Source organism: Meriones unguiculatus, chromosome 6 (assembly GCF_030254825.1).
Source record: "Meriones unguiculatus strain TT.TT164.6M chromosome 6, Bangor_MerUng_6.1, whole genome shotgun sequence".
Lineage (NCBI taxonomy): Eukaryota > Metazoa > Chordata > Mammalia > Rodentia > Muridae > Meriones > Meriones unguiculatus.
The window spans coordinates 64544697-64563101 of NC_083354.1; the positions used below are offsets into that span (position 1 = coordinate 64544697).

Below are 18405 nucleotides of genomic sequence, written 5' to 3' on the forward strand. Positions count from 1 at the left end.
CAAGACCCAGGGACCCCAGTGATACCCGCACCCGGAGATAACAGAATGTAAACTGGGCTCTGCAAGTACGAGAACCTGATCCTTAATCAAAAGTTGTGGGTGGTTTCGACTGCCTGAGACCAGAGGCCAGGACTTCCCGGTTGATCAACGTTGGGCTGGCGCTCCCATTGGTCTAATGCAGAATCTCGCGCGTGGCCTTCTGGGAGTTGTAGTCTCGGCGTCCCAGGCGCTGCCGCCATTGTTCAGCGGGAGGCTGGTAGGGTGGTCCTCTCGACAGGTCTGCGCTTTAGATTAGAGGTCGTCTTGGACGTTTGTGGCTGACCTGTTGGCTCCGGGTGGACCAGCAGGATAAAGCGGCAACAGTGGTGATGGCCTCAGGGCGGGAAACAACACAACTTCAGGTAACAATAACGATGAAGTGGACTATGGGCCCCACTTCCTCCTCAGACCCAGGACGCTTTTCCACAGGAGAAGCAAGCACAACGGTTAGCTCAGCCGGGTTCGAACCCAGGACCCACTGTGTCTCCAGTGCGCATGCTCCAGCCTCCTGTCTCCCTCCCATGGTCTGAGAGGAGGGCGGTGGTCATTTCCCAGAGAACAGGACAGAACAGACCCCCGCTCGGGGTTTCACTCCAGCTCCGGCCAACACCCTCCCGCACATCCTGAGAGATGCTTCTCGATGATGACAGCTGACTGGCTCGCATTACAGAGCACCCACATTGCGGGTACGGTCCTTAGGACGTGTCCTAATGTGCAGAATCAACAGCTTTTAGGGGAACCTCTACACCATGAAGCCCCTATTTTGTAAGTAAGGCATAACTTCGTGGGACACAGACACTAAATTAGTAAAACAGGAGTAACTACCAAGAGTCACACCCTTTGGGGCCATAGGAGAACTGTGATAGGTAGGGACCGTCATTGTTTGCCAAGATTCTGGTCATCAAAGTTGTAGATAAACTGGCTGCTTATTCTTTTCTTTGTAGTCTGCCTAGCAAAAGCCAAAACCAATTCATACGTAAGTTCTGCAACTTCAGAATTATGTGCTCATGTATGTTGGTAGCAGGTGGGGTGGTGGTGATTGGTTTGCTTGGAGGAGATTTGCGTTATTTACATTTGGTGTACAAATTTTCAGATTCCTGTTATCTGAGTTTTTCATGAAAGGTGACCAAAGTGTAGAACTGAAAACTGAAACCTAGCATGAATGAGCCATGGTGAAGGTAGATTCTCCAGCCCTAGTCAAGTCTCAGGTGACAGTTTGTCACTAGTTTGTCACAGTTTGTCAGGGAATGTGCATTAAGATACTAAGACATGCGAAGAAGTGTATTTACTCTGTTGCTGTGTGACAATATACACACACAAAAATGCAGTGACCTGAAATACATATTACTTCATAGTCTCTGATGGGTAGGAATCCAAGAGTGACTTAGCTCATGGGTTTGTCCTAGGCTCTTAAAGTTACAGTCATCATGACAGCCTAACAGTTATTACTTAAGATGATTCATTCACAGGAGGCAGGAGGACTCAGTGTTTCTCCATGTAGGCCTCACTAAGAAAGCACTTAGGTCTCACTGTGCAGTGTGTGGTTTACTATAGAGTGGTGATCCAGGAGATGGCGAGGTAGAACCTATATCATGACCTCAGCTCAGACTCTACACTACTATTTCTACAGTGTCCTAACAGTTATACAAGTCAACATGGCTAGATGCAGGTCACGGGGTCACTGAGGAGTCATCTTAGAGACAAGCCTCCACAAGAGCAAGGACCAAAAGTGGAGACCTTAGATGTCAAGTATGTTAGTTTCTTAGGGCTGCTGTAACAAGTCAGGACAAACTTTATGGCAAAAGGCAATATACATTCTAAGCCAAGTGTGGTGGTGCATGCTTATAATCCTGCACCACATGAGAGAGTGAGGCAGGGAGATGATAAATTCAAGGCCAGGCTGGACCCTGTCTCAAAATTAAAAAAAAAAAAAAGACACATTCTAGAGATGAGAAGTCATCAGAAATTAACACCACTGAGCAGAGCCATACTTCTACCAAGTTTCTAGGAGAGGGTATCTGCTTTTCCAGCTATAAAAACTGTAGCCCTGGCACTCCTTGCCTTGTGGCCTTTTGTCTAGCATCAAAGTAATAATGTAGCATCTTGCTTAAGTGATCATATTGCCTTCTGGCTTCTCAGATCTCATGCCTATCTCATAAATGTATGATTGCATTCAGGGACCTCCAGGATAACACAGGACATATGCCTGTTTTGGCATCTTTATCATATCTGCAAAGTTCATGTTACTACTGTAATATTCATAAGTTTCAGGCATGAAGACCTAGATATCTTTGGGGGATTGATCATTCTTTATTGAAAAGTGACAAGGAGCCATTCAAGTGTTCAGAGCGATGATTCTCAACCTTCCTAATGCTGCAACTGTTTAATACAGTTCCTCATGTCATCTTTGGCTATAGAGTATATCTAAGGCAAACCTGGGAAATTTCAAGAGAAAAAAAAGATTTTAAAGTGTTTCGGGGGTCTGTGGAGATGACTCAGTGGTCAAAATGCACAACGTGAGGACTACAGTTCACATCCCTAGAACCCACATAAATGCTGGGTGGGCATGGTAGCTCACCTATAATTCCCTCCTCAGAAAACAGACAGGGCATCCATCCCCAAAGCACACTGGCTATTGAGACTAGCCATATCAATGAGCTCTGGGTTTGATTGAAAAGCCCTGCTCAGTGAATAAGGTGGTAGAACAAGTGAAAATGATTCTCGACATCAACATTGGGCCTCCGCACATACACATATCCAGGTATACTCTCTCTCATGTGTGTCCGCACACATGTGCATCACACCCACAAAAAAAAAAAAAAAATGGAAAGGGGGGAAGGTGTTGAGAAGGACTTCTGTAGGGTTGGAAAGAACCACTTGAACATTAGATAAGATACTGAGAACTGAGCTAAGATAGTGGGTAAAAAAAAAGGGGGGTGGGGGTGGGGATGAGACCTGGTGATCAGATAACAGATAATGCTGATGTGGCCTGGTCATCAGTAAAAGAATGTGTGGAGGACAAAGATGTGATCACCCAAGATTGTCCTCTGGCCTCCATACATTCATGCATACACATAAACATACTCAAAATAAAAACAAAAAAACGTAGTAGTCATTTCTTCAAACCTTCATGTCTAGTCATGTCTGTCTAATTAGTCAGATCAGCTGTGGCTGACTTTGTTGATCCTGCCAAGTACTCTCATGTTGTCATGGTAACCCACACCTACCTATAGTGCCTCAGTAGGCTCCCAGTGATGGCTGAGTTACATCACTCAAGAGCGTACATTTTCCCAAGAACTGCCTGCCTTTTTTCTCCGTTCTTTCTCTACCACAGAGGTAGATGGTTGTACTAATCAAGAATGCCTATGATGTTTCAGGAGCCAGTGACTTTCCGAGATGTGGCTGTGGACTTTACCCAAGAGGAGTGGGGGCAGCTGGACCCTACCCAGAGGACTCTGTATCGTGATGTGATGCTGGAGACCTTTGGACACCTTCTCTCTGTGGGTAAGGTCTGCTTCCCTGGCTGTAATGATAGAATCTTCCTGAGTTATGGTTGTGGGCTTCTGATATGGAGCTCCACTTAACCTTGAGTCCTCCCTTACTGTAGGACACACTTTTACCCTTTCTGTCACAGAGCTAAACCCTCATGTGCCTGTGAGTCATGTCCTATGGTCAAGAGCTTAAGCTGCAGCCTGGACTTGTTTTTCCCAGAGCAGCTTCTGACTTCCTGTGTCTTTTCTTATCTCCAGGTCCTGATCTTCCCAAACCTGCAGTAATCTCCCAGCTGGAACAAGGTGCTGAGCTGTGGGTGGCAGACAGAGGAGATACCCAGGCCTGCTGTCCAGGTAAGAACCCCACCAGCTAGGTGTTCCAGTGGGGAGATTCCAGGAGGCCATTGGAGATGCACTTATGAAAAAAAAAATGATATTTCAGGGTCCTCAAAACCATCCCTCTCTTAAGAGGTTCATGGGATTTGGTTGGCATCATCATTTTCACAGCTGTGGTTGATTATAACCAAAGATACAGAAAAAAACCTGTGAAGGGAAAAGACTTCAGGAGGCAAAGGCTAGAGCAATGGTTCTCAACCTTCCTAATGCTATGACCCTTTAATACAGTTTATGTTTGGTGTCTCCAACCATAAAATTATTTTCATTGCTACTTCATAACTGTAATTTTGCTACTGTTGTGAATTGTAATGTAAATGTCTGATATTTAGGATATCGGATATACAACCCTCAAAGGAGTCACAGCTCACAGCTTGAGAACCACTGGCCTAGAGGAACCAGACAGGAATTTCAAGATCTTCAGTCTGTAAAGTCAAACAGAATGTACTCAGTGCCCCAGCAGTGAGCTGGATAGTACATGAGGACTGTGGTCTCCAGGGAGGATGAAAGTCTCCCAGGGACACCATTTGCCTGGTGCATACCATGATTCTGGTGCTTGAATAAGCCACGAGAGTAGAGCAGTGAGCTTTTACCAATTAGGATGGTGGGAACACACCTCAAATCCAGGTTCCCTAATACTCCCAAAGGCCAGCCAGTGAGCAAACTTTTCTAAGACTGTCATCTTGGCCAGTTGTCATGTATTCTGGAGGGTGCCCAGTGCCTCACCCTCCTCTGTTCACAAAGCTATTTGCTTCCTCTCCAACAATGAGAGGCCTGCTTCCATTGTGTTTCTGCTCCATCCTTGGTTCTGGGCCACTCCCTTTCTCATTAGCCTTCCCAGCATCCTCTTCTTGGCTTTCATCCTGGCCTTCCATTCAGTTCTTGCTGAATTCTGTACTGAGTTCTTTGTTGGATTTATAAGCATGTTCCTCATACCCTTCTGCTAGTCTATTATCAGAAAGGATTTTATTTAGGCATTTAAAACTTGGCCTGGGACTAAAGAGTTGGCTCTGTGGTTAAGAGCTCTTATTGTTCTTGTGAAGGACCCAGGTTCAATTTCCAGAACCCACATAGAGGCTCACTCAGGCACCAGGCATGCATTTGGTGCAGGCAAAGCACTGATAGGAATAAAATAAATCTAAAAAAAGAAAACCTTGGCTTTATGTGGTGATGCATGCCTCTCATCCCAACATTCAGGAGGCAGAGACAGGTGGATCTCTATGAGTTCAAGGCCAGCCTAGTCTAAAGAATGAGATTCAGGCAAGCTAGAGGTATATATATAAGAGCCTGTCTCAAAAAAAAAAAAAAAAACAAAACAAAACAGAACAAACAAACAAAAACCTCAAAGCCATGTTAAGAGAAGTTCAGAAAAAGAGGGGCATATTATCTCTAAAAAAGCAGGACCCCTGACCTAGCTGGTGCTGGTGCTGGTTTAGTGTTTTAGAGATGTGCTAGGGATGGTGTTCTGTGTTACTGTTTCCCTCCTATAGTTACTTGACCTTACCTGGTGTTCTGTAATCTCAATCCTGCTCTCATTTCCTCTCATTACGCTTTCTCTCTGGAGACACTATGGCTTCCTGTCAGGACTGGATTACTTGCCCTTATCCTGACCCTGTTTACTAGGGATGACAGAAAGGAAAGGTCTGATACATAATTCAGTGGGTCTGGTGCACTGGTACCCTGACAGCTGAAATGGTATGGCTGTGATGACACAGAACCAGCAGTCTGTAGTCGACCCACCCAAATGCTTCAAGATGCTCCCCAGGGCTGCAGAGAGACAAATTTACCTCTAAATTTACCTTTTCATTGACAGCTTATACTGCGACTGAAACTAGGTTCTAAGATAACTAAACCTTGGCTGTTTGTCTCACACAGCTGGTGTGGCATCAAAATTGTTACAGAGACTTTTAAGAACTTAATAGCTGGACCATAAAAGTTCTAGAAGCAAAAGGCCTCCTGAACTTCCTATTAAAATGGAAATATACTTTGCATTAATATTCTGTATAGTTGCTCTACTGCTACTATACCAAAGTGCTATGGCAAAGTAACAGAAAAAAAAAAAAAAAAACAGATTTGGCTGGTTGTGATGGTGAATTCCTATAATCCAAAGCACCCTGCAGGAGAGCCTCAGCTGCACTGCAAAACCCTGTTTAAAAAACAAACAAGCAACAACAACAAAAAGAAAGAAACACCACCGATTTATTTATGTATTTTCTCACAATTTGTGGAAGTTAGTTGGAGTCGAAAGTGGTTCATCAGGGCTGACTTCTTCTGGCAGTTCCAGGAGAAGTTCGATTTCCTTGTCTCTCCGGTGTGGAGAGGCTACCCATACACCATGACTCGTGGGACCTTCTTCAGATTATATCACTCAGCTGTTCCCATCGTCACATATTCTTCTCTGACTGGCTCACCTGCCGGAGCCTTTCAGTCATATTGAAAATCCCAAGATAATCACACACTTTTAAGATTCGTAATTTGGGCCTGGAGAAATGGCTCACCAGTTAAGAGCATTTTTTTTTTCTTTTCTTGAAAAATGAAAATAAAAGAATAAAAACCTAGATTTGGTTCCCAGCCATATGTCAGGTGGTTAACAACTACTTGTAATTCTAGCTTCCCAGTATCTGATGCCTTTTTCTGTCCTTGGGCTCCTGATTCATCTGCTGTATAGTCACATACATGCACATAAATAAAAATAAAAAAATAAAGGTAAATCTTAATTTTAAAAACTTTTAATTATATTCACACTCTCCTCTTTGCCATGTACTATCACACATTTACAGGGTTCAAGGACTAGGATGTGGTGATCCTTGAGGAGCCATCATTCAACTTACCACACACTTTATTCAACAAGAGAGCATTTTTCTTTTGTTTTAAAGGAAAACACTCATCCAGGCAGACCCTCTCCCAGGGCAGCCATGTGCTTTGGTGGGCTAGGGTGAACCCCTCTGCCTGCTGCATATTGTTCATTCCTTACTGTTTCCCTCCTATAGTTACTTGACCTTACCTGGTGTTCTGTAATCTCAATCCTGCTCTCATTTCCTCTCATTATGCTTTCTCTCTGGAGACACTATGGCTTCCTAAACAGCAGGCTCAGTAGTTCAGGGTGAGGGAGTGGTTTGACGTAGGAGACCCCATCTGAATTTATTGATACTTTCAACTGTTGCTGGCCTGACCTGGTTATACCAGCTCAGCCCTCCGGTAGTGGCCTGGGGTCTCTGACTTTTTCAGCCCCCTTCCAATTGGTCTGGATCAGGGTTTGCCCTGAGGCTGAACTGATTATCAGCTCAGAAGACCATTTAGCAGACATTTCTGAGGACTCACTCACATAATGCTTTTGATGTTATGAATGTAGCATAGAATAAGACATCTGGACAGAGATGAGCCCTCACTCAGGTCTGAGAAATAAATAACATTATTAGATGATTGTTGAAAAAAAATATGCCTGAGAAGAGGATTCTGCCTTCATGGCCTAATACTTCCCAGAGGCCCAATTCTAAACATCATCAAAACAGGAATTAGGACGAAAACATACAACTTTTAGGAGAACACAAACATTCAGGCCTTAGCTGTTACCACAAAAGTTGCCTATTAGCAATCACCACCCATCTTCCCTACATCTTGACAATAACTCATTTGGATTGTCTATGGATTTGCCTGTTTGGGACCTTTTGTTGGGTTTTGGTTTGGGTTTTTTGAGACAGGGTTTCTCAGCCTTTGCTGTCCTGGACTCACTTTGTAAACCACGCTGGCCTCAAGCTCATAGCCTGCCTTTGCCTTCTACAGTGCTGGGATTACAGGCATGCACCACTGTGCCCTGCTCTGTTATTAATCAGTAGATGCTTAGTCTGTGACATTTGTGTCAGGCTTCTTTTACTTAGCATAATTTTTTCAAAGTTCCTCTGTGTTGTGTGTATTCACTTCATTCTTTTTTATGACTGAATAGTTCACTAAACAATTTCACTGTTTTTTGGTTTGTTTGTTGCACTTCTTTGGGAACAGGACCTAGGGCCTCATACATGCTAGACAAGGACTATACCACTGAGCTATACTCCTTACACTCTTGTTTCATTTTTCCATTCAGCAGTTGATGGGCATTTGGGTTGTTTTCACTTTGAGGATATTAAGAATAGTGCTACTAGCTAGGCTCGGTGGCGCACTCCTGTAGTTCCAGCACTCAGAAGACAGAGGCAGCTGGATCTTTATAAGGTAGAGGCCAGCCTGATCTACAAAGCAAATCCAGGACAACCAAGGCTACACAGAGAAACCCTAAATACAAAAACAAAAATAAAAGAATAGTGCTATTGTGGACATAAATGAATATAAGTTGTTAATGTTGCTATTGCTTGTTTTCTGTTTTTTTCCCCTTTGTATGTCTAGTGTACATGGTACTGTTTTATATTAAGAACATCTTCATAAAATATGAGCATATTTTCTTCAATATACTTTTGGTGGAATGACTCCCATTTGATTAATCCCCTCTGTGTGCTGTGCAGAGGCAGCAAAAGGCTTAGTACCCAACTACTCTCAGCTTCTCCAGCTCTTCTCCTGTGGCCAGACTCTTGATTTTCTCTTGAATTCTTCCAACATTCACTGAGACAGATTTTTTTTTTTTTTTTTTTTTTAATATTTAGCACCTGTCAGTTCTAGGCAGTGACTGGACAGTAGTATGATGAGTGATAATGAATGAATAAATGAACAAATGAACACATTCATGTGTGTCATGGGTGAGTCTTACGCAGGGGAGAGGCCTCAAGATGCTAAGGGTGGGACTGGAAAGATGGGTCAGCAGTTGAGCACATAGTGCTCTTGCAGAGGACCTGGGTTCTGTTCCCAACACCCACAAGTTGGCTCACCACCACCTATAACTCCAGTTTTAGGGATCCAGTGCCCTCTCTGACCTCAGTGGGCTCCTGCCTGAATGTTAATGGTGGACAATGAAGCAAAGCATGGTACTAAATGAAGTCTAATTACTAATCCCTAGAAATAGCTATCAGGTGGGCCCAATGTAATCAAAAGAGTAATTATGAGAAGCAAGAGGGTTATAGCAAGAAAAGGGTATATGACAACAGAAGCAGAAGTCACTAAGAGAGAGATTTGAACATGCTACACTACTGATCCCCATAGGTTCTTCTATGGAGCTTCCAAGAAAAACCAGCCCTGCTGACATCTGGACATTAGAACTTCACATTGTAAAATGGAAAGCATTGTTACTTTGGGGCACTAGGTTTGTGGTAAGTTTTAACAGCAATCCTGCAAGAAACTAGTAAATGTTTGCTTCATTTCCAATGCCTGGCCCAGGAGTAAACTATGGTTGGGGACAGGAATAGTTAGCATCAAGAAGAGAATCAGAACTTACTAGGGCAGGTTGTTAAGATCATAGATTAGTAACAAAGTTACAGGGTATTGAAACCTGCCTCTCTCCTTGTTTTCCCTTAACAACTCAGTCAGAGCTCTTTGTTTTTCTTTCAGGCTGTATTCTTGGACCTGAAGACCTTACATTACTCAAGGAGCAGGGCCTCCCTAAAAAGGAACCATTTCCCATTACAGAAAGGGATGTGCTTGCAAGGACTATTACTTGTCATTCCATGACAGGAATAGATCGGGAAAGTGATGGCCTGAGGCAGGCACTCAAGAAGGACCAGAGTAACTTAGGGCTATTGAAAGGCCCCAAAGAGATGCCAGTTCATAGTCAAAGCAATGAAAGTCTTGGACTTGGGGAAACCTGTATTCCCAGCTTAAACAGAGATCTATTCCCAGATATTTCTGGAAGAGAATATGCCTGTACTTATGGCTCACAAGTTAAAAATTCAGAACATAAACCAAGCTTAGTTAGTCAACAGACAGACTCCACAGCAACACAGCCCTTTGATGACAATGGCTGTCAAAAAGACTTTAATCAGATTATACCCATTAAAGAACTCACAAAAAGTCAGGTGCAAGATAAGCCCTATAAATGTACTGATTGTGGGAAGTCATTTAACCATAATGCACATCTCACAGTACACAAGAGAATTCATACAGGAGAGAGACCTTATATGTGCAAAGAGTGTGGGAAAGCCTTCAGCCAAAACTCCTCCCTTGTTCAGCATGAGCGAATCCACACTGGAGACAAGCCCTATAAGTGTGATGAATGTGGAAAATCTTTTTGCCACAGTACACACCTTACAGTCCATAGGAGAATTCATACTGGAGAGAAACCCTATGAGTGTCAGGACTGTGGGAGGGCCTTCAATCAGAATTCATCCCTAGGGCGACACAAGAGGACGCACACTGGGGAGAAGCCATATAGCTGCAGTGTTTGTGGGAAATCTTTCTCTCGGACCACTTGCCTCTTCCTGCACCTTCGGACTCATACTGAGGAGAGGCCATATGAGTGTAATCACTGTGGAAAGGGCTTCAGGCACAGTTCCTCCCTGACCCAACATCAGCGGAAGCATGCTGGTGAGAAACCCTATGAGTGCCAACAGAGGTTGATCTTTGAGCAGACAACAGCTTTAACAAAGCTTGAGTGGACAGAACCCCTCAGCTGTGACCCACCATTGAGTCAAGATGAAAGGATTCAGCGGAGCGATAGGCCCTTTAAATGTAGTCAGTGTGGAAAATGTTTCGTTCAAAGTTCTCACCTCATCCAACATCAGATAACCCACAACAGAGAGGAAGGAACACATGGACATAGCCGAAGACGAGAACAGCCTTGCGGATGGGGCCCAAAACTCCTTCAGAATGCATACTCAAATTCAAGTGAGCTTCCTGTGGCCCAGGCAAAGGCAGAGCAAGCAAGCAGAGCCCTGGCCTTGTTTGACCTTCATGAAATTGTGCACGAGAAAACCCCTGTGCATGTTATTGGGGTAGAAGAACCTGCAATGGGCAATCCCATGCTTTTTGACATCAGAGAATCTACATAGAAAGATAACTCTTCAGATAACTTTTGAGTTACCAGGTACAAACATAAGTCCACGCAGTGTATAATGGTGGCAAGAGAAGATGGCATAATGTCAGTGGTGACCTCTGACTTCATAAGGTTGCCTCTCAAACAGTTAAGGTTGGTGCTTCTCAAATGTATCAAACTCAGTTCCCATTTAACAGACTTTTTCTTTGCTTTTCTAAGACAGGGTCTCATATGGCCCAGGCTGGCCTTGAGTTCACCATGTATCCAAGAATGACTTTGAATTTTCTGATCCTCTGCCTTCACCTCCCTAATTTGGGAACATGGCCATATGCCACTATACCCAGCAACAACAGACATTTTAAGATGTCTTCTCCACTACCCCAAATGAGTTTACCAGTAATAAAACCTACACAGGCATAGTGTGGAAATCACATATGACTCCTTTTTGTAAAGGATAGTTAAAGTAATTTATAATAGAATGATACGTACTGAGTCAGTGTGGTAGCTTGCCATGTCCTTGCCATTTTCGCCAGGAGATCATGGTCAATAGCCTGTAACTTACAGACTGGTGCAGGGTACACTGCTGTCTACATAATACCATAAGAGACATTATTTACAGAATAATGATGAATTCATAGGAAAGCCTTGAACAAATCAAAATACTATTGCATTTGTGGAAAACTCTGCCTAAATTCCAAATATATACAAAGTAATGTGTTTTTATGTGAATTCACGTCAGAATCCCAGTTCACCTTTAACATAAGTTACGTGATGCATGGCTCAGTTCTGCGCTTCACAGTCACTGCAGCATGTTTGGCTCCTGTCCTCCTTTCAGTAAGTCATCTGACAGAGAAGCAGCCACAGAATTTTGCAGCATTCTCTAAAGGAATCACAGCTCATATGAAAACTACTATCTTGAAATATCTAGGGTTGCTGTAATAATTTGTCCTCAGAGGACATTTGGTAATGTCTAGACATTTTTGTCACTGTGACTGAAAAGATGCTACTGGTATCCAGGTGGATGCCAGGAATGTTCAACATACTTACTGCCCAGGGAAGCTCTTCAACGAATTTTCAAGCCCCAAATATCAATAATACCAATGTGGAGAAGCTCTGATATAAACTCAACCCAGAGGGTTGAAGTGTAGCTCAGTAGTAGAACACTTGCCTAGCATGTAGAAGGCCCTAAGTTCAGTCCCCAGTACCAGAGACACAAATAATAGCCCTCCTTTTCTAAACTACAAATTCATTAAACAAAGCTGTATGTATTTACAATCATGTGAGTTTGTTCTTAACAAATAGAGTCATTATTTATGTATTAGTGTTTAGTAAATCTTTCACCATTTTGAAATATTTATATTTGGGGTGAAGAATATCTTTATCTTTCTGTATAATCTTTTAGTGCTTACAATGGATGTTCTAAACGGTAAATGATATGTTTCATTGGGTCTTCCACACACCTCCACGTCTGTCCTTCCCTGGATTGTTTTCACATCCACTCCAGAAAACCTTTTTGTTCATCTCTCTGAATATATTTCTAAAATGTTAAAATGTTAAGTATATATAACCATAACCCTGGTCTACAGGGACAAAGCTATTTGCAAAATCACACTGAGCCATCCTTTTGGGGGTTTGCCATGTTGATGTTTATATCTATCTGTATGTAGGTATGTATTTATTTGTTCACTTTATATCACAATTGTAGCCCCCTCCCTCATCTCCTCCTGGTTCCACCCTTCCTCCATCTTCCACCCCATCCCCCTTCCCTAGTCCACGGAAAGGGGAAGTCCTCCTCCCCTACTATCTGACCCTACCCTATCAAGTTTAATTAGGACTGCCTGGATCCTCTTCCTGTGTGGGCTGGCAAGGTCACCCTGGCAGACAGAAGTGATCAAAGAGCAGCAACTGAGTTCATGTCAGAGACAGCCCCTGCTCCCCATGGAGACTAAGCTGCCTGTGGGCTACATCTGAGCAGGGGGTCTTTGGTTTATTTCTTAAAGCTTTTTTCCCCCTTTAGTTTTAAGACAGGGTTTCTCTGTGTAGTCTTGGCTGTCCTAGACTCACTCTGTAGACCAGGCTGGTCTTGAACTCACAGAGATCCGACTGCCTCTGCCTCCCTCAGTGCTGGAATTAAAGACGTTCCGCTACACCCAGCTTTTTCCTTAAATCTTTTAGTTGTACTATTTCTTAGTCTTTTGTTTGTTACTTGAATAACTTAAATTTTGTTCCCGTTCAGTCCACCCTCCTTGCTTTGATATGGTCTTCCAGTTTGGTATTAAGCCACTAATATCTCTGAGGCTCTGCTAAGAGGGCACTCCATAAGGTCATGTGATGCCCATTGTTCTCAAAGCTTCTCCCCCCTCCTTACACATTGAATGAGGTCGCTGCAAGAGGATTATTGGAAAGCTTTCCTCTCAGTTGTTAATGCTAGGAAAAGCTAGGCTTTTTATAAAGCAAGTTATATATTTTTAAAGATATTTATTTATTGTGTATACAGTGTTCTTACTGCATGTATACTTTGCACACCAGAAGAGGGTACCAGGTCTCATCTTAGATGGTTATGAGCCACCATATAGTTGCTGGGAATTGAACTCAGGACCTCTGGAAGAGCAACCAACCTCTGAGCCAACTCTCCAGCCCAAGTTATATATTTTTGAGATTTATGTGTGTGTGAGTGCTCTGTCTGAACATATTCCTTGCATGTCAAAAGAGAGCATCAGACCCATTATAAATGGGTTGCTGTGGTTGCTGGGAAATGAACTCAGGACCTCTGGAGGAGTAGCCAGTACTCTTAACTGCTGAGCTGTCTCTCCAGCCCCCCAAAGCAAGATATTCTAATGACCATTTTAATATTCACAAAAAAACTGGAACCTTATCTAGTTGCTTTCCTCCACATGTTCTCTTTTTATAAAGGAGGGGGAGCCTTCAACCTTTGTCCATGCAGTTCCTGAAAAAAAGAACATCTATTGTTACCTCTGGTTTCTTAGAGAATGAGGGAACCCACTTAGCCTAAAAGGAAACAAATTATAGAAAGTGCACAACTCAGCTATAATCAAGTACCTGTGTCCTTGAAATGTTTTAGTTGAACAGAACAATTGCCTGTCAGTACACTGCTTTGAACAGTCATCTTGGTAACATTTAACAGCAGTTCTTGCCACTGTGTGGGAATTGTCCAGCTTTAGAACCCATGGCCATCACAGCATCTCACATTTGTATTTCTTCTTATCTAAGAACTCCAAAACTGATGGGATCTCCTTTGGAGTCTGGCTTCCAGGATACTTTGGATCAGCCTTTTTGTTAATCTCTAAGGGTTCCACAAGACACTGTTGATGTCCTAAGTTTTGTGTCTCTGCACTCTCATTTCCCTCTGGAGTTGGCTTCCTATTTCCCTTGTCAAGTCTGACTTCACAGCAGCTCAGCTGTTACAGCTTGGCCCATGTGTCTTGGCTGGTAGTGTTTCATGAACATGGCTAAGAAAAGGAAGATCAGCTGGCTGACTTTGGGCTAGACTATGAAATAGTAGCATACTTGAAATGAGCTGGTGGTGGTGGTGGTACACACCTTTAACCCCAGCACTTGGGGGCCAGAAACAGGCATATCTCTGGGTTTGAGGCCAGCTGGTCAAGGAAGGCCAGGGCTACACGAAAAACTGTCTCAAAAATCAAATAAACAAACAAATGGTATGGGGAAATATCAGACATGGGACGAATATTACTAATCACCAGAACAAAGGTAACAAAACTAGGTATGTTGCATTTAGAAAGTAATAAAGTTAGACTTTTGTATAACTTTATGGTAGTTGAGATAAGATTTCCGTACTCATTTATATTGGAGATGATGCTGCGTTTCTGCATTTTTCTCTTGGTTCTGAGCAGACTGCCAAAGCTCCAGCCATTGCATCTGTAATCACCACCGGAAGAAGTAGGAAAATATGGCAGGTCAATACTCACATCTGTCTTGATATTTCAAATAAAGGCCTTTCGAGAAGCCTTTATCACATACCCACTTGTGATTTGTTGGCCAAGAATGAGTCACAGGGCCATCCATCATAGTGAAGTTTGGAAAGGTAGTGTTCAGCATTCCTACCCTCTGATGGATACAGATAAGAGAACGACTGGGAAGTAGGCGATAAACTGGCAAATAGCCAGCTCTGTCCTCTTTCTCTTGCAGCCCCTCAAATCACCTGTGTTCCCCGTTTCCTCAGTGCTAACCTTCACCTGTCTCCTGCTACTTCACAGAACCTGTTGTGTCCACACCTGGATACTGCCATCCCTCAACAGGAGTCTGAGGGCTGAGGCTGCTGGCATCCTTGGGGCATGCTGTCCCCTTGGTTCTGGGAGCCATAACCATATTCAGAAGCCCCTCCAAGTGTTGGGGACCCTGGTGACAAGTTATGCCCACACCTTCCCCACATTTCCACTCCTGGCCTTACAGGAAGAGTTTACCCTATTTCTGAGTTTCTTCTGACTTCTGAGCTTTAGACCTCCATGTGGCTGTTGGCTCCTTCAAGTGTATCATAAGTTCACAGACCCAGCCTGAAGAAAACTGCCCTTCTCTATACAGACTGGTCTACTCACCTGTCCCTTTTGTGGATGTCACTATCTACCATCCAATCACTGAAGCCAAGAAATTTGCCTTTGTCCCCTCCCCTTTAACTTTATCTAATTGCTTTCCTCCACGTGTTCTCTTTTAAAAAGATAGGCAGAGCCCTCAACCTGTGTCCATACACAGGTGCTCTGACCACACACACATCTCAGGCCTATTCACTTCATCCCAGGTACCCCTGACACTGCAGAACAGGTGACAGGAATGACGTTGCACCAAATGGCTTGTTCAGGAAGTGAGCCAGACTCTGAGAACCAGAAACCTGCCTTTATCCATCATCCTTACTGTTCTATCAAAGTGTAGGGTTCAGTCTAGGAAAGGCAGATGAAAATGGGGTGAGGGCCAGGGAAGCACACCTTTAATCCCAGTACTTTAGAGGCAGAGGCAGGTTAATCTCCAAGTTCAAGGCAAAAGTGAGTTCCAGAATAGCAGGGCTCCACGGAGAAACCCTGTCTCGAAAATGGGGTAGGGTACACCTGACAGTGATACCATGATTCTAAGCAGCTCTGGAAACCAGTTGTACCCAACTCATTGGCTCAAAAAACAGTCCTGTTTTAACACTTCTCACAGTGGATGCTGGATGGCTGAGATTATAACAGCTCTGCTTGGTGAAATGGGAACAGCCAACATATCTGCAGTTTCATTTTTTAGTTCACATCTAGAAGTGACAGTTTCTTTGTAGATATTTTGAAAAAAATTTCTTGGTAAATTAGGAGAGCTTCATGGTTTTCTCTCTTTATAAAACTAGCACAAATCCATTGTAGCAAAACTCAGAAAACACACAAAATGTTTTAAAACATTTTTTTTAAAAAGGCATTTCAAAATTTTCATGCTTCAGTCATCCAAAAATGATCCCTGCTATTAAGATTGTGTTACTTTTCCTTATAATTTTTTATCTTTTTTGGTTGGTTGTTTTTGGTTTTTTTTCCTCTCCTTTGAGACAGGGTTTCTCTGTCACCCTGGCTGTCTTGGAACTTACTCTCTAGGCCAGGCTGACCTCAAAGTCAGATATCCACCTGCCTCTACTTCCCGAGTGCTGGAATTAGTCATGCACCACCAGCACACAGTGCAATTTTTGTCTTAAATGTGTATGCACACACATACAGTGTACTTTGAATCTTCAACATAGACGTGTGTACAAGTTATCTTGCATTTAAAGGTTTAGAAAGCCTTCTCATTCTCACGCTTTTTCCTATATTTTGGACATTTTCCCTAATGAACTTCTTGTAGATTTTATCTCCAGAGGATTGTCACATTGTACCCTCCATTCAGTACTTTACCAGCCTTTTCTTAAAGGGCCCTGGGTGTTTCCTATCCACTTCCTGTGGAAGTGTGAATGGATATAATGTTGGTGGAAAGCAGTTCATGAGTTACTGAATCATATGACCGTTTTCTTGGCAAACCTGCTGGGAATAAGTGCTACAGGATTTATTTGTACACAAGGATCATCTGAACAGGGTTTCTTAAAAGTAAGAATTTCAAAACAAGTCCACCAGGGTTTGTGGCAGAATAGAGATCACAGCATTAATGGAGATTGCCCTTATTTATTAATGTTGGAGAAATCTACAAGAGACTTTAAGGGAAAACAAGCAAGGTATAGTATTTTTCATGTGTCTAGAGAGAAAGTATTTGACTTATTTATACTCAGGCACAGAATCTCTGAAATGGTGAAAAGTAAGTAGATGCACTAGCTGCCCTTGGGGAGGAAATGGGGGAAGCTAGGATGAGAAATAATTTTCACTCTTTTTTTTTTTGAATTTTGAAATATATAAAAAGTATTGCCAGTTTTTAAAAAATAAATTTAATAGAAATCTCAATTCTTTTTTATTAAAGTTTTAAAATTTGTTTCATTGTTTGTCTACATCATCCTGCCAGAATCCCCATGTATAAGGATCCCAGTGTCTTTATCATAGTTGTTCTGTGTATATCTGAATGTGTGTTCATTTAACAAGTGAGCATGCATGTAAAATAGTTTTAACCCCTTAATACTAAGAATGAAAAGGCTAGAATGCATGCATAAACTTCCTAATTTGTTTGTCCTTTCCCTTTATCAGTCAATCCAACACGTGTTTATGATAACCCCTACATATTTATGTGGCCAATAGTCAAGTACTCCAGATAAGTCTTGAACTGACAGTGATGCTCCTGCCTCTACCTCCGAAGTTCTGACATTTTCAGTGTGCATCATTGCTCAGCTTACGGGAAGCCTCTTTACACGTGCGTATCTGTTTTGGTGTGGTGGCACGTGCCTTTAATGCACTCCAAGAGGCAGCAGCAGGCAAGTCTCTTTTCAAGGCCAGCTTGATATGTGTAGCAAGTTCCAGGATAGCCAGGGATACATAGAGTTTGTCTCAAAAAATAACAATTAAAAATAGTGGGATTTCTTATCTAGGAAGAGTTCCTAGAACCGCCTGATTTGGAACAAATCCATATTCCTTCCTCTGCTAGCCATTTTTTAAGCTATAAACTTATTTGTCAACCTCAGCGTTCTCTCCACCCCATCTAAAAGTAGATAGTACACTCACCCACATTATACATATTACATGGCTCATTACAAAATACTTGTTCTCGTTAATCTTAGACTGAGTTTTATGGTATGTATTAAATGCCTTATCAAGTAGTCTTCCACATTTTTACTCCCTTTTCCAGGTAGAAAGCAGATCCTAAGGTGAGTAATGAGGATCTCAGCAGGGGTCAAAGTTGGTTTGATCCTGTCTCTGACAGACTCCACATTTCATCCACTTTTGCTGTCCCCGATTCTTGCAAGCTGAGGAAGAACTGGCACACACGGGGCAAATCCATGCCCTAGGATGAGTTTGCTCAGTACCCTTGCCTCCGTTGGCAGTAGCAAAGGCTTCTTTCGCTCCCGAGAATCTCTGTGAGGAACTGAATTTGATTGAGATTGCCATACTACCGATTTTTCTCCTCAGAGCACTCACCACCTTGCATCTTGCTGTTGCCTGCACAATTCGCATACATGCATCCTGT

General features: G+C 42.8%; 1 protein-coding gene across 2 annotated transcripts; it reads left to right on the forward strand.

The window, feature by feature from the left end:
• Positions 1 to 229: 229 nt before the first annotated feature.
• Znf8 (zinc finger protein 8) lies at positions 230 to 14799 on the forward strand. Of its 2 annotated transcripts, none has more exons than XM_021657637.2 (4): positions 230 to 401; positions 3417 to 3543; positions 3789 to 3884; positions 9393 to 14799. In XM_021657637.2, exons 1-4 carry the CDS (start codon positions 369 to 371, stop codon positions 10826 to 10828), a joined length of 1692 nt encoding a protein of 563 aa, XP_021513312.1. In that variant the 5' UTR covers positions 230 to 368; the 3' UTR covers positions 10829 to 14799. The 2 variants fall into 2 exon arrangements, with proteins under 2 accessions (XP_021513312.1, XP_021513313.1); XM_021657638.2 differs by lacking the exon at positions 230 to 401 and adding an exon at positions 425 to 804.
• The last annotated feature ends 3606 nt before the right edge of the window (positions 14800 to 18405 follow it).

Coding starts and splice junctions, on each gene's coding strand:
- Znf8 (XM_021657637.2), top strand. CDS start 369: ATGGCCTCAGGGCGGGAAACAACACAACTTCAG. Junction 402..3,416: donor GGGAAACAACACAACTTCAG/GTAACAATAACG, acceptor ATGATGTTTCAG/GAGCCAGTGACTTTCCGAGA. Junction 3,885..9,392: donor TACCCAGGCCTGCTGTCCAG/GTAAGAACCCCA, acceptor TTTTTCTTTCAG/GCTGTATTCTTGGACCTGAA.